The following is a 16,852-nucleotide window of genomic DNA, read 5'->3' as shown; positions in this document are numbered from 1 at the left end:
CTATGAGGAAGGAATCAGCCAAACAAAGCTACTTGCTCTATTTTCTTGTCTTCTGTGCCTGCTAACTCTCTTATTTTGAGATCTTGGGTGATCCATCAAGACCATAACTCCTTTGTGGAGGTCAGGTGCCAACTTAATCCCGGTGGAGACACCCTTTTGTGGAGGTGGTCCATTGATTTTGGAAATAGTGCCACTTCCTCCAAAGGGAATGAGGGGTGATCTCCAGACCATTTTGGAGAAGGACCAGAGGTGATATTCAGCAGGTTCTGACCAGTTCTGGAGAACAGTAGTGGAAATGTTGAGTAGTTCGGAGAACCGGTAACTACCACCTCTGACTGCCCCTGCCCCCATCTATTCTCTGCCTCCCGAGTCCCAGCTGATGGGAGGAAATGGGGATTTTGCAGTAACCTTCCCCTGGAGTGGGGAGGGAATGGAGCAGTGGTGGGTAGCTCCTGGTTCAGTCCGGTTCTTGTGAACTGGTAGTAATGACGGCGAGGGCTCCGCCCACCTGCCCAGACATCATCATGAATGATCTGCACATGTGCAGAAGTGTGAGCGAAGGATGCGCATGTGCGCACGCTCCTTTTGCGAACCATTGGGTCTAATGCTACAAGCTGGTGAGCCGACTAATAGAGTGTATGATATACCGTATTTTTCGGAGTATAAGACGCACCGGAGTATAAGACGCACCTACTTTTTTGGATTGTTTTTTTTAATTTTTTTTTACATTTTTTAGACAAACACACATACAAACATATAATGTATTTTCTTTGAACAGACTATTTGGCTGGTTCACAAATTTAAACAGTGTTTAATCATTTCAATTAAATTTACAATTTCTATATTTCCTTTTTGCCATATTTATTCCTCATCTATTTTTTTTTTAAAAAAAACAGTATTACCCTTCATTCTCATCTCTAATCTTAATCAAATTCAATTTTTCCCTTCTATTCTATATTATACCCCTTCCCATTGTCATCTATTTTTATATCCATCCTCACATTGGTTAATTATTTAATATTACAATTGTTTAATACAAATTCAACATTTTAATATAAATCAATTAGTTATATAACTATCTTTTTTGTATATTAATCAATATGAACATGAATATTCCAATTATTTCCTTGCAATCCAATTTCTTACAAATCAATTAATTATATTTACCAATAATAATAAACCAAATAATTTCCCCTATATATTCCTCCAAACCACAACTTAACCATTTCTGCTTTCAACACAATATACAATTAATAGTATCTCAATTATTACAATTCCTTAGTAAAATAGAGCTTTTTTTCGTTTGTGTTTTAAAATCTTGAACTCTCCTCTTTTGCCCTAAATTTCCCATTGTTTGCACCTACCTTTTTTGGTGAGCAAAAAGAAAAAGAAATCTCTCCCTGCCTCATTGCAGCAGAGCCTGCTTTACTTTCAGTTTCATTTTTTCAGCATAGCTAGGGGAGAAAAAAATCTGCTCCAGCACTTTGCAGCTATCAGCAGAGCCCTGCGGAAAACAGCTGAGAGCAAATCAGCTGAGAGTCGGGAGGCCGATCCAACCAACCTATGCTGAAGCTGAAAGGGGCTGTTTTTTCTTGCTGTTTGCTTGAGGCAAACAGCAAACAGTAACTGCTGCGAGACACAGGCCAAAGGGTGGGGGCCAGTGGGTGGGCAGGGCTACATTTGGTGTATAAGACGCACCTAAATTTTCACCCCCTTGTGGGGGGTAAAAAGGTGCGTCTTATACTCCGAAAAATACGGTAAGCATATAAATATATATATTTCCATTTCCTAGCTGAGCGAGCCAGCATTGTCTGAACATGCTTCTTTGTGGCCAGTATGACAATATGCCATAAGCTCATGGAATGCTGTTACCTTCCCACGAAGTGGTATCTATTTATCTACTTATATTTACATGGTTTTGAATTGTTAGGTTGTCAGGAGCTGAAGCAAGAACAGGAACTCACCCGTCAAGGGATGCTTGGTCTCGAACTGCTAAGCTTCCTGTTGACAAGCCCATTTTAACAGCTCCACTAGTGTGCCCCCTCCTTTCATCTAACTACGCTCAACAATGAAATCAAAATATAGATTCCCAGCTCTTTAGACTGGAGATCAGAAAAATGCAACCTCTCCCTTCTCTAATGTTGCCTGGTTTTGCTTGCTCAGATTTTTCCAACATCAATTTAAACAATGAAACTCCAGAACACTGCAAGTAAATATTTCAATCACTGTCGCACAATTATATTTGTTGCCCATTGCTTCTGAATTCTTTGCAGATTTTAGTTTGTTTTTATTTGTTGTTGTTTTGTAACAAAAATCAAAATTCATTTATGCAGTGGGAAAAAAAAAGAAGTCAATGTTTTCAAGAATTATGTATACAATATATTATATCATTTTAAAGATGTTTTTTTGTTCCTTCTAATGACATTAGCTATTTATTTAAGAATAATTGTAAATGACTCAGATACGTCGTATTTCCTTTGTGTCTGGGGTTTTTTTAAAAAAAAATTTATAGTTTGGGAAGTTGACAAACTAGAATTTTATTGAAGATATAAGACTTTAATATGTGCAGGGATACATTTTTTTCTCCCTTTTTTTTATTTCTTTTGTGTTTGTGTGTATATGTATATATGTTTTATTTTCTTGTTGGTAAACCTTGGGAAAAATGTATATCTTTCTCCTTTAAAGTTCTAATTCAAAGCATGAATGTGTGAGTTCTAGAGGGACTTTGGGACTGCGGTAAAAATTCGTTGTCATAGTAACAGAAAGGGAACTAGGCCTAGTTCACCTGGGACTTTAACTTACTGCAAAAGCTTTTTTTTTTTTTTTAGACAAGCACTCAGCAAGGGAAATAAATAAATAAATTGTTCATTGAGTTCCCAGTTGACTTTCAATACCCACCCCTCCTTCCAACTATTCCCCTCTTCTATAAATGCATTTTATTTTGTCCTGCAGCCTTCATAAATTTTCTGTGTCCCAGTTAAATCTGTGGGCTTTCCCCCCCACCCCCTTGCAATTTAAATGCACCACTAAAATGCCGGAATAAACTCTTTTTCTCACATTCTCTCCCCTCCTCCCTTCCCTTTCTCTCCCCCTTCTTCCCTCTCCCACACCCCATCGTCTCTCTCGAAAAAATTTTTTTCCAAGTACAATAGAAGAAAGACAGTCCTAAACAAACAGAGAGAGGAACCTATTCTCTGCAGCATTTTGAATAATATAATATATATATTTTAGCAGAATCTGTTCAATTGGCTTTTACAGTTCTAATTTTGGCAAAGTTCAGATAAAAAGGAAATGATCATTTAAGACCCTTTCTGCATAATTTGCTTGGGAACAATACAGATATGGTTTGCCATTGTGCTTATCCAAGATGCTTTTCGCCTTCCTAATCTAGCCTAAAGCCTAAAATATCCCAGTCCATCTTAAAGCTTTAGTTTTGCATGATAGTTTCTCTTCCTATACCTACTAAGGTTGACCCTGCTTAGCTCCTGAGCCCAGAGTGGCTCATCCAGAGCCCCCGAGGCCATGTTCAGTTTTACAGTTTCCCCATGCATAGCTAATATAGTGCAAGATTGTAGGTTACAAAACAAAATGCTATTCACACTTTAACGTCCCTGCTCCCCTTATTATGTGAATAATATTCTGCTGTTTCTATTGCAGATATTATAAATCCACACCCCCAAATTATGGAATAACGTTCATAGTTTATAATGACTGGAAAATATCCATTTTTCTTGGAACATATTTTTACTGTGGATATATTTATGCAGATACCAGTTGAAAAATTAACAGTCAAATCTTTAAATCTGCAAGATGCAATCTTTTTTCTCTTGTCCACCCCACCAATCCAGACTCGCCTTCAACTTTTGGATCGTAGTGTGTAGCTATTGTGGCTAGGCATCATGCTTTGAGATTCGATCAGGCATATATTTAATACAAAAATGATGTTCCAGAATACAAGTCCCTGTAGCTCAAGCAATGCCCAAAAAACGGAGCAATAAATAAATAAATAAATAAATAAATAAATAAATAAATAAATAAAGTAAGTAAGTAAGTAAGTAAGTAAGTAAGTAAGTAAGTAAGTAAGTAAACTGTATTGTTATTGTATGTGTATACACAGTATACACATACAACAAAATTTACTTGACACCCAAATACCAGGTCCCACACACATAATCCCCAAACACACTCCCACCCACCACAATTTCCCACCCCTCAACCACCCAAACATCCACACAACAGACCAAGTAATATTGTCCAACAGCTCACTGATGGTGGCCCTTTAGTTCATTGTTGAGTGCAATTATAGCTCTCAGATAAAAACTATTCAGAAGACGTGTGGTCTGAGTTGCCATGGATTGTCTTGGCTTTTGTTGAACAGCTAAAGGTTTCCTTCAAGATGATTTTGAGTCTTGATCTCCATATGCCATGTCCATGGCAGCAATATGAAAATAGTTTGCCATTGTTGTCTTCAATGGTTTATTTTTATTTCCCAATCCAGCCTCCTTGGATTTTGCAAGTTTGTCTTATTTAGATTCTAGGGGAATAACCAAATTTAGCTAAACGTAGCTACCTACTTCAGCTAGCTCTTGTTTTGTTTTCCTTTAATTTTTTTATAGAATGGCTTACAGAACAAAATTACAATCAGTCATGTCCAACATATTTATTTCATATTTGTTTGTTTAATGTTTATTCATCAAACAAAAATTACAAATTCAGACAAGCAAAATGAAAAAAAAAAGTGACAGGGATGATAAGGCACATTTATCCACGCCAGTTTAAGGACCTCTTACATATGGGGTGAGGTCAGTGGTGGGATTTAGCCAGTTCGCACCACTTCGGGAGAACCGGTTGTTAACTTTCTGAGCAGTTTGGCAAACTGGTTGTTGGAAGAAATCATTAGGGCAGAGAACCGGTTGTTAAATTACTTGAATCCCGCCACTGGTTAAGGTCTATAATTTTTATAGACCTTACCCAGTGGCGTATAAAAATTAGTAGCTGATACAACTGAATTGAGGAGAATATTCCAAACTTTGACAACTATATTACAAAACAATTTTTTAAATTGTTTCAAATTTAAAACGGTTTACATTTGGTTTAAAGCGATATGTTTATTATTTTATTTCCAACATATTTATTTCAGGGTGGATTTGATTTAAATCGAGTTGATTTAAATCACAATTTAAATCATGATTTAAATCACTAGTAAAAAGGCTTGATTTAAATCAACTCGATTTAAATCATAATTTTTAAAGAGCAACTGTCATCTCTGCTACTCCTTTGACCCACTGTTGACTCTCCGATAGTCCCAGTGTTGCAGAATATACAGCCTCATGCTACATAACTAAGCTCCATTTCATGCTGAATAAACTAAATTATTTATGTATCTTAAATAGAAAACTGTCTTACGATAGATTTTTACCCCAAAAGTTTTTTATTAAAATAAATTCGATAAAAATAAAAAAAATCCGATTTAAATAAAAAAAATCCGATTTAAATAAAAAAAAAATCTGATTTTTTTTGATTTTTTTAAAAAAATCATTGATTTTTATCCACCCTGATTTATTTCCAATGTATTTCCTTTGCATTCATCTCTAGGCAGTCTTCCCCAACTTAGTGTTCACCAGATGTTTGGGGTTGAACCTTCAGAATTTCCAACTGCCTAGAAATTCTAGCTATTGCACGCTTAGCATATCCGAAGACCCAAGTCCTTCAGGATGGTCAGGATAGATAAGATACCAATGATAGAATAACTCAATGCATCCATTCTATATAAAAAGAGGAAAATTAAAAGAGGAAATATATACTAATAACTTAACTGTGTTCTGAGTAATAATGGAATCTTTTCTGAAAACTTTATATGCAGTGATGTTGAACGGTGACAAAATATAATATAGTGAGTTATTGGAAAATAGCTGTCTGTTCTGTTGATAGCAAGTCTTCCAGTATTGTCCATTTTCATATTGCTAGGGTTATTATTATTATTTTCTGGGGGGATGCGGTGACTCAGTGACTAAGACGCTGAGCTTGTCGATCGAAAGGTCGGCAGTTCAGTGGTTCGAATCCCTAGTGCCGTGTAATGGGGTGAGCTCCCGTTACTTGTCCCAGCTTCTGCCAACCTAGAAGTTCGAAAGCACATAAAAAATGCAAGTAGAAAAATAGGAACCACCTTTGGTGGGAAGGTAACAGCATTCCATGCGCCTTTGGCATTGAGTCATGTCGGCCACATGACCACGAAAACGTCTTCGGACAGCGCTGGCTCTTCGGCTTTGAAACGGAGATGAGCACCGCCCCCTAGAGTCAGGAACAACTAGCACATATGTGTGAGGGAAACATTTACCCTTTACCTTTTAGAGTTATTTTGCTATGTGTTTAAAGGACTCAGTAAGTAGTTCTGCATTTGGCTTTTTGAAAGCACAAGTCTCGAGTACTTGTCTTCATCTGTTCTTTTTTAGAACATTTACTACTGAGAAGATTCCAGAATAGTAGAGGGAGCTTTTCTCTTGTAAAACATGAATAAATGAAACTACATAGAACTAATATGTTTCTTTTATATGTCTTTTATTTACAGCAACAGTGGACAATGTTGTTTCTGCTGAGGATTATATTCCTTCAGCCTTTTTCTTTGGGACTGTAAAGCAGAGGAAGAGAGGGAGGCAGAGATATCTATTTCTGACTTTCCCATTTTTCCTTCTTTCTTGCTCTCTTTACCTTCTTTTTCAAGCAATAGACCCAGAACTCTTCCCAGAGCTCTCAAACTCCTACCAGAAAGCTTGGAATTTACTCAAGAACTAAATTGGCTGAGGGCCTCAGTGTGCTAACTCACCTACCCTTGATTTACAGTACCATCTTTCTACTCAGAACAAATATTCTCTAGGCAGTTGATCATAAAATATAAGTGCCATTAGAAAAAATAAAATACCTATAATAAAATTTAAATTAAGTTCAAATAAATGGAATAGAACCAAAGGTTAAAAATATAGGGGGATGGAGGCAGTTGCAATAATAGTTGTGCAAGAACTAAAGAAGTCATAAAAGATTTTAAGACTGATTAGCTCGGGCACGTGAAAAGACCTTCAGTTAACTTCCAGTGGTCTGACTATTGAAGCTTCATACGATGAAAACAAATACTTTGTATAACCACATTCCTCTTCATATTTATTAGTACATTTTTTATTTTATTCTTCAATTAAACCTTGATCTTCATTGACACCAATAATGTATCATCATCTACAACAACAACAACTACTACTACTACTACTACTACTACTATTATTACTACTACTACTTCTCTTTCTCCCTCCTCCTTCCTCCTTTTGCATTTTTTGGAGATTTCTTGTCCAAGTACTAACCAAATCTAAACCATCAGATTCTTTTTTTAGCCTAGACAAATTTGGCCAATCTCAAACAGTCTTGAGACTGTTTCCACTCATATTTATCCTACCACAATTCCACTTATTAGGCCAAAAAGTAATACCTGACCTAATAGAAGCTTATCACTTTCCTAATGGGAATTCTAATCTAGGATTCATCTATCTTAATCCAACATATTTAACATTTCAAATTAGCTCTTAAGCAGAGCCACACCTAATTCCCACATCACAAATTTGCATTCCCCATGTGTGAATATTCAACCAACACAATAAAGTTGCTTTCGTACAGATAGTATTGTGGTTTTTAAAGACCTGGACTTGACCCAAAAGTGCCTCTCCATGTCTCATCCAAGAAGCTTCTTCAGTTGCCTTTTTGGAAAACAACCATGATCAACCATAACCTGGATGATTGACAATCTCCATAGACATTTAGGCCTGGATTTGAGAATACCAGATACCAATTTCCAACAATTGTAGAATCAAGAAGATAAAATTAGAAGGGGAGTGTTATAAATGTTGCCTTACAAAATAAGGCAACCCTCTAGAATATATGTGGGTGGAAGCCTCTGTAAGCAACGGATGTATGAATTTTTATCATTTAAATTCCCAGAAGTCTAGTAAAATGGCTTAAAGTGAAATGCAGAGATTTGCCCAAGGCTACATAATGAACATAATATGCTCGGTAGAAGTTTAAACCTTTGTCCCTGACGGGCACTCAACATCCCATCCATAGTAGCTTTTGGATGTCACTGCTTTTTCTTCATTTTATCTTCCCTTCACATTATGCATGCTTCTTTGCTAAATTTTATGAAGCTCACAGAAGAAAGAAAAGCATATTTTCCTGAATATGCATGGGCTGGAAGTAAGAGAGGGTGTGGGGAGTGTGTACAAATTAGGAGAAAATGTTGTCAAAATTAGGGGAAGTATAAAAATGAGGATACATGAGAGGAGGAAAGCAGGGGTGAAATCCAGCAGGTTCTGACAGGTTCTGGAGAACCGGTAGCGGAAATTTTGAGTAGTTCAGAGAACCAGCAAATACCACCTCTGGTTGGCCCCAGAGTGGGGTGGGAATGGGGATTTTGCAGTATCTTTCCCCTGGAGTGGGGTGGGAATGGAGATTTTGCAGTATCCTTCCCCTGCCACGCCTACCAAGCCACACCCACCAAGCCACAGAACTGGTAGTAAAAAAAATTGGATTTCACCACTGGAGGAAAGGAAATAAGAATCTGTTCTACAAAATGCTGGGTTGATATATTTGAAAAACAAAAGAAGGAAAGAGGAAAAGTTAACATTTGGAGAAATGGTGTCAAAAAAATACAGGCAGTTTTTGTTGTGCCTTGATGTGAAAATCTTACAGAATGGGAAATAATTTTTTTGAACAAAACATGAAAGTGAACAGAATTCAACGCTATGGCCAATTCCAGATCTTAACTTGAGGGAACTGAACCTTGTAAATAGATTTTGGACTTTCTTCTCACCCCACAAAGAGCTCTACAACTCAGCTGCACCAGGGGTGAAATCTAAAATTTTTTACTACCGGTTCTGTGGGCGTGGCTTGGTGGTGGTGGTGTAATGTGACTGGGTGGGCGTGGCCAACTTTTTTTTTCTTTTACTTTTAAAAGCATTTTTTCTACAACCTCTTCAGCTGAAGAGGTTGCAGAAAAAAAATGCTTTTAGAAGCCTCTGACGATCAGGCAACTCAGCTGGGATCGCCAGAGGCTTTTAAAGGCATTTTATTTCCTACAACCTCTTCGGCCGAAGAGGTTGTAGAAAAAATGCTTTTAAAAGCCTCTGACGATCCCAGCTGAGCTGTGCGATCATCAGAGGCTTTTTTAAAAATACTTTTAAAAGCATTTTTTCGGCCAAAGAAGTTGTAGAAAAAATGCTTTTAAAAGTTAAAAAAAAAAGCCTCTGATGATTGCGCAGCTCAGCTGGACATTGGGGGGGGCGCAGGGATTTTTGCTACCGGTTCTCCGAACCACCCGCCGCCATCGTTACTGGATCGGGCAGTCCGGTCCGACCCGATCCGGGAGCATTTCACCCCTGAAAACGTCTCTGTCATTAAGATGAACATGTCAAAGTATTCTGATGGAGTTCTAGCTTCAGTAGGGACCTTCACTGGGAAAGTCAGTTTTGCTACAGAGTAATGTCTGAATGTCCTTTACACTCAGGAAAAAGGGAATGAGGTTCTGACTGCGTATTTGCATATATAAATTCATTCTCTTTGCGTTCCTTCGATCTTTTCTTATATGACTCCAGGGTGACAGAGCTTGGAAAAATCTCTGGTTCCCCGATCATTTCAGATCTTGCTTTATGGATGCAGCCAGAAATGTCATTTTAATCTGTTTTAATTGACAGTTTCCTTTTCGGCAGTCAGTTGATATCCCCCTGATGGTTCCAGCCACAGGGCACAAACACATTGGCACAAAGCAACTAAATGATATCAGACTTTAATTTCTTCAAAACGGAAGATGTCAAGCCTCTTCTCTTTCCTCCCCTTGCAGATTCTTCTTAAAATTCTTCCTCAAGTGCAACCAGAACTGTCTGAAGACCGCCGGAAACCCTCGAGATATGCGACGATTCCAGGTAAGGGATGTGGGATCGGCTGTTAAGTAAGTAAGTAAGTTGTCTGGTGGTTTTTTTTTCCCCTGGCAGTATTTCTCTGTTGCTCATCACTGATGCTGCAGGTAATAAACGAGATGACAGTAAATGATAACCCCCATCATAGATTGTGGAAGGTTTTTGTTCTCTCTGTTTATCATGTTCAATCCTTGCTTCCTCCCATTTTTTTTGGGAGGGGGGGAGGAAAATCCCCAAGAGACATCGCACCAACTGGAGATGCGTATTTGATTTGACACTCCAAAGTAAGACGCCTGCATGTAACAGGGTCTGCATACGGGAACCTCACTTAGATCTTTCCACATTTTTCAAAATAGCCTTCTTAATGTGCCAGGAAGTTGTATACTTCCACAACATACACTTTAGGCTCCATGGCTCAGGACCTGGGTACTTGCGGGACCGCCTACTACCACCAATAGCCTCCCACCGGCTGGTACGCTCTCATAGAGAGGGGCTCCTCCGGGTGCCGTCGGCCAAACAATGTTGACTGGCGACCCCCAGGGGGAGAGCCTTCTCTGTGGGGGCACCTACTATCTGGAACGAGCTCCCCCCGGAGATACGGAGGATCCCAGATCTGCGCACCTTCCGCCGTGCTTTAAAGACCTTTTTATTTCACCAGGCGGGCCTGGCCTAACTTTCTCCCTCTTTTTAAACAATTTTTAAACAATTTATATATTTTAATATTTTCAATATTTTTTTAATTTTCAAAGTTTAAATCTGTTTTAAATTGATGGGGGTTTTAATCTGTCTGGGCCAAATTATTTAATTCGATTTTAGTTCTGTTTTTTAAATTTTGTATGTATGTATTTTATTGTTGGCTGTTCACCGCCCTGAGTCCTTCGGGAGAAGGGCGGTATACAAATTAAATAAAAGTAAAGTAAAAAGTAGGTTTGTTCTCAACTGTAGCTGTTCCAGCCCAGGTCACTTTTAAGAACTCTCCCTAGTGAAAGGAAGTAGACTCATGGGAGGTTGACCCAGCTGCTTTTGAGGAATATCCGCCACGAATTTCATCATAGCTGATGCTGATGAATTGAAAATACTGGCTAATAAAAACACAGGAGGAAGTGAAGGGTTCTGGTGAAGGGAGGCAAGGCGGATGGGGAAGAGGGTTGAGGGGATGTAGGCACTAAATCTTATTTATTTTTCTCTCTCTTTGACACCCCTTAATCGCTTAAGCCTGGTGGCACAGATGTAAGACTTTTGCAGTGATTCCCCCCCCTCTCTTTTCTCACTATAAATGGTTCTGAACTCTTTTTGCCGAGTCTGGTTACCATTGCTTGATGCAGGTATTCCTCAATGTAGAAACTGTAATTCAGCCTGGAATTATGACAATTCACCACGGCCAACTTGTTGTAGCCAACTGGCTCGCCACAGGACAAGAATTACACTATTCTAATATCCAAGAATTAGTGGGATAGAATCATTAAAGAAAGGATGCCAGAGGAGGGACAGAATGAAATGTGAATGGCAAAAATTAAAATAATTTTTTAAAAATTATTTTGAACAATGAAATAGAATTGTTAAGTTGTCTCACAGGCTGTGGCCAATTGTTCCATTCTGTGGAATTATAATCTTAACTTGTGGAGGAGGTTACGTGGTTAAGGGTGTTAACATATGACTGCTCCCAATTCCACAACTTTTTTTTTTGCAGTGGTTGTTAAGTGAACATAGTGGTTATTAAGCAAGTCTGTTTGCCCAATGGGTGTGTGTGTGTGTGTGTGTGTGTGTGTGAGAGAGAGAGAGAGAGAGAGAAATTGGAAGTAAATATTAAAAACCAGGAAAATCTGCCAAAAATTGCACAGACATCTGCAATATTTATATAGGTCAGTGATATGAACATTTCTATTAGGCTTCTATAAGTTGGTTGTGCTATGCTTACCTCAGTGAAGCACGAGGAAGTATCTCAGTTTGCTTCACTTACACACAAACGCACATAAAACACAGATACACACACAAGGCCTCTTCTAACCCTACCAGTTGAAAGAGGCTTTTATGGTCAAGGAGAACCCAACTTTCATCCAAGTGAAATATCAGCTCAATGATTTGTGAAGCCCTAATTTTCAAAGCTGCATCTCCGCAGAGAAGGTAGATTGGAATAATTTAGGCAGTTGTTTCTCCTCTTTCCTGAAGTTTTCATTTTGTCTCTGCGGGAAACAAGAAGGGGCCAAACTAGGAGGGCTGTCCAGAGCATTTTCTGCAGTGCCATAACGAGCCACGTCTTTTTCTGGGTTCACATGGCATTTGACGATAACGGACATAAGTTCCTAGGCAAAGGTCTCACTGCGAATGAGTGGAGGTCTTCTGCTCCAACCCCCTGGTTAACCATTTCAGACAAACTGTTACCCAATCTCTTTTCAAAAATCTCCAGTGTTGGAGCAGCCACAACATCTGGAGGCAACTTGTTCCACTGATGATGATGATGATGATGATGATGATGATGATGATGATGAATTATTTATTTGATTTGTATGCCACCCTATCTCCATAGGACTCAGGGCAGCTCACAACAATTAAATGAATTGTTCTCACTCTTAGGAATTTTTTTTTTTAATTTGATTTATATGCCGCCCTTCTCAGGGCAGAGACTCAGGGCAGCTTACAGTGCATTAAGCATACTTTTGTATATTTATACAAAGTCAGCTTATTGCCCCCAGAAACTGGGTCCTCAATTTACCTACCTTAGAAAGCATGGAAGGCTGAGTCAACCTTGAGCCTGGCAGGATTCGAACTTACTTTAATTGCAGACAGCTGGTGTTAAATTACAGTGCCTTGTCTGCAGAGCTATCCAGGCTCCTGGAAATGTTTCTCTCCTTGAGTACTTTCCCATCCATTGCTTCTGTTCCGGCCTTCAGGTGTTACTGAGAATAGGCTGGCTGACCTTCTCTTTCTTGTTCCAGCCACTCAAATATTGGAACCCTGCTATCATGTCAAATCCCCCCCTCCCTCAAGCCTACTTTTCATTAAACTAGACATTTCCTTTAAGAACTTCCATATCTCCTAATTCTGCTATCATCTCCTTTTCCATGGATGCTGTGATTTTGACGACATCACAGTTTGCACTTTGTTCTTCGGTATAAAGTGAACAAATGTTAAAACAGCTTTTAATCTGAAGATCTGAAAGGTACCACTCAGCCTTTCACACAGGGTCAAGTGTTTTTAACATGAATGCCTTCCCAAAGGATTGTTATGCCTTCTGCACTCTAAAACACACACCTTCTGCTACCTTTCATCCCAGGACCAGCCCTCAGCATCAACAAAAAACAAATAAGTTGTTTAATGGGTTTGCTTCAGGTAACTGAGGACACTTGTCAGTCCAAGAAATAAAATAACTCAGAACTGATAAAAAAGATACAGGTTGCATCCAGGCAGAAGAGAAGGATAAATGGAGCTATAGCTTAGAGTCTTGATTGAATGAAGCTGCTTTGATGACAGCGTAAAATAAAATGTTTTGGCTGGAGTTAATCTCAGAGCTACTTCATTTTCAATGCTTTACAGTGTATATATCTGCGCACAAAGAGAGAGAAAGACGTGCACACACTATATATGTTTATGTTAAAATGATCTAGCTCTCGGATCTTAAGTGTTTTGGGTGTGTATGTGTCAGCTTGCCAATAATGTGCAGCTGAGAATAGATCACACGTCCCAATTTCATGCATCCCAAAGAATTAACCTTGGCTTTTTTTTTTTTTAGAAAAAGACTTCATTTGAGCTTGATAGCAGCAGAATAAATAACTCCCCCAAAGTACCAGTGAGTGACAATATTACCAGAAATTCTGAACATATCATCTACATGCAGAGGTGGGATTCAGCCGGTTCGGACCGGTTCAGGCAAACCGGATGCTAATTTTACATCTGGTTTGTCGAACCGGTAGTTGCAAGGACTGGCTGGCCCCACCCACTCCACCCCTCCCCTCCCAGGAGTCTCCACCATGGTCCACCATGGCCACACCCACCCAGCAACCGGACAAAGAACCAGTTGCTAAAATTTTTGAATCCCACCCCTTTCTACATGTATCTGACTGCACTGTTGTGACCCAGGCCCAAGTAGGTAGTATTAGACGCAAACAGTTCCAAAACAAACAGACTTTATTAGAACAGCTGACAATTAACTCATTCTCAGCATAGTCCAAACTAAATTAAAACAAATTTACGGGACCGCCTGCTACCACCAATAGCCTCCCACCGACCAGTACGCTCCCATAGAGAGGGGCTCCTCCGGGTGCCGTCAGCCAAACAATGTCGACTGGCGGCCCCCAGGGGGAGAGCCTTCTCTGTGGGGGCACCTACTATCTGGAACGAGCTCCCCCCGGATATACGGAGGATCCCGGATCTGTGTACCTTCCATCGCACGCTCAAGACTTTCTTATTTCATCAAGCTGGCCTGACCTAAGTCTTTCCCCTTTTTAAATGGAAATTTTAAATTTGGTTTTAAATTATTGGGGTTTTAAATTTGTTCAGCCAAATTATTTAATTCGTTTTATTTTATTTTAAATTTTGTATTTATATGTTTTATTCTATGGCTGTTCACCGCCCTGAGTCCTTCGGGAGTAGGGTGGTATATAAATTCAATAAAATAATAAAATAAATAAATAAATTCTTCTTAACACAAATTCTTCAGTCTAATCACCAACCTTGGTATAATTAGGCAACCTGCCAAACCTTCTCTTGGTAAAAGTTCAGAAGCAGAAGACGCCGACCAGAGATAAGTGCAACAAGACAAGAAACAAATCTATCAACGTTGTTTTCCGACAAAGAGCCCAAGAGCCGTTGGTGGTCTTTTAAGCCTTATGGGAGGGGCCAATCATCTCTTGGCCCTATCCCCGAGTCGTCCTCTTTGCTTTAGCTGCTCTTGCCTTCTGGCAGCTCTTCTCATGCATGCACTAGGAACAGGCTCCTCCTGTTCTTCTGCCTCTCTACTGTCAGCCTCATCGCTGTCCGACTCCGCTGCCAGGTCCTCAGGCTGCTGGCAGACTACAACATGCACATGCTTTTCTGTACACGGAATACAAGAGTAATTTGCCCATCAGTGCACACTGAAATACATAAAGGCAGTCCTCAACATACAACCATAGTTTGGACCAGAATTCCCATTGCTAAGCAGGATGGTTGTTAAGTAAGTTGCAGCTGATTTTACAGTCTTTTTTTTTTGCCACAGCTGTTAAGTGAATCACTGCAGATGTTAAGCAAATCCAGCTTTCCCCATTAGCCTTGCTTCTCAGAAGCCAACTGGGAAGGTTGGCTTCACAAATGGCTACCATACAACCATCATAAATACATCCTGGTTACTAAGCATCCACATTTTTATCACATAATGGTGGGGATGCTGTGATGGTCGTAAGTGTGAGGAAAGGTCATAAGTAACTTTTTTCATTGCCATTACAACTAAACAAATGGTTGTAAATCAAAGATTACCTGCATATGGTGTGCGAGAGAATATCTTGCCACTATCTTAAAACATTTGGCCTTTTTCTCCTTCCTGGTTATAATTTGGAAGGAGAACAAGTTATGCATATTATTTCATTAATCTAGTTGGATCCAATGTATTTGAATAGATCTTTTAGGCTGGTTGAATAACCTACCAGTAGAACAACAAGAGACACAAATTGTGACCTTGAAAACTTTCTTTTTTAAAAGTAAATATTTTTTTCTAATGTATTTAGCTTCTGCGCAGACACATTTCAGAACAAAGGAAAAAGTAATCATTGTCCTGGATAGATTTGATACAGATGAAATAGTCTGGAATTCTGGAATAAATGCTGCAATTCGTTTGGATTGATTGCGCAAGCTGATGATTTATAGGCATTTTCCTCTTTTTTTTTGCTGCATATTAGCTGATGGATTTAACCCTGAATTATTTAAAACACTGTCTTTTCACAGTAGCGAAGTATATGAGTGGTGGAATGCATGCTGTCATGTTTACTGGGACCCAATAGGTTTAAAAACATTGACAGTGCCACCAGTCAGGCCAAGGCCACAAAATTAGGACTTATAAATTGTGAACTAAGGCAGCGGTCACCAACTGGTGGTCTGTGGACCACTGGTGGTCCACGAGAAAATTTTGGTGGTCCGCAGAAAAATTATTTGCATTTTTTATATTGCACTAAATCAGGGGTCCTCAAACAACAGCTGCTAGGTTGGATACATGCAATGAACGTTTGTGTTGCTGCAGAGTCTCCCCCGTCAGGGTTTTTTTGTGTGGGTTGGAGGGGGGCAGAAATTCCAACTTGGGGTCTGCTTCAGCCTCCTAGTGCGAGGCTTTGGGTAAAGAGTGGAGGGAAGTGCCACTGGTGGCAAGGAGTCAGAGGGCCTTGTTCCAGTGGGACTGCATCATGGCCTGGAACTGGCAGACCATCTCAGCCCACTGAGCCTCCAGGTGCTGGTATCTGGCCTTCGCTCCCGCAGGCCTTCCCTCTGCTTGGAAAGCCTATGCTCGTTGTCCTCAGTGAGGTGCTTCTGCTGAGCCTCCTTCTCAGTCAGATCCAATTTGAACTGATCCAGCTGTTTTGCCAACTCTTTCTCATGGTGGCTGCTCAGCTCCAACAACTGCTTCCTGTTGGGGCTCTAAGGAGCCCAGGCGGGCAGGCAAGGAGTAGCCGCAAGGGGAGGGGCGAGTAGAGGCTGATGAGGTGCCCCTCAATGTGAGTGACATCAAGTTGGCCATGCCCACCCAATCACATGACCACCTAGCCACGCCCGCCCAGCCAGTCATTAGGCAGATCATATTGGTGGTCCGTGAGATTTAAAATTATGAATTTAGTGGTCCCTGAGGTCCAAAATGTTGGGGACCGCTGAACTAAGGCATAACTCAAGCCCAAATAATAACTAAGGATTGAAAAATAAACCATTGCTCAGGAAGCCTTTCT

General features: G+C 39.8%; 1 protein-coding gene across 5 annotated transcripts in view; it reads left to right on the top strand.

Annotated features, from left to right (window-relative positions):
- Nucleotides 1-16,852, top strand: part of EBF2 (EBF transcription factor 2) — a 280,406-nt gene that overhangs the window by 192,702 nt on the left and 70,852 nt on the right. For all 5 annotated transcript variants that reach the window (XM_087875582.1, XM_034436841.3, XM_034436842.3 and 2 more), the window contains exon 7: nt 9,875-9,956. In XM_087875582.1, the coding sequence (XP_087731708.1) occupies nt 9,875-9,956 (82 nt within the window). The remainder of the gene's footprint in view (nt 1-9,874; nt 9,957-16,852) is intronic.

Source organism: Pantherophis guttatus, chromosome 9, assembly GCF_059756535.1.
Source record: "Pantherophis guttatus breed Tessera chromosome 9, ASM5975653v1, whole genome shotgun sequence".
NCBI classification, from domain to species: domain Eukaryota; kingdom Metazoa; phylum Chordata; class Lepidosauria; order Squamata; family Colubridae; genus Pantherophis; species Pantherophis guttatus.
This window is presented reverse-complemented; position numbering and strand designations above follow the sequence as displayed.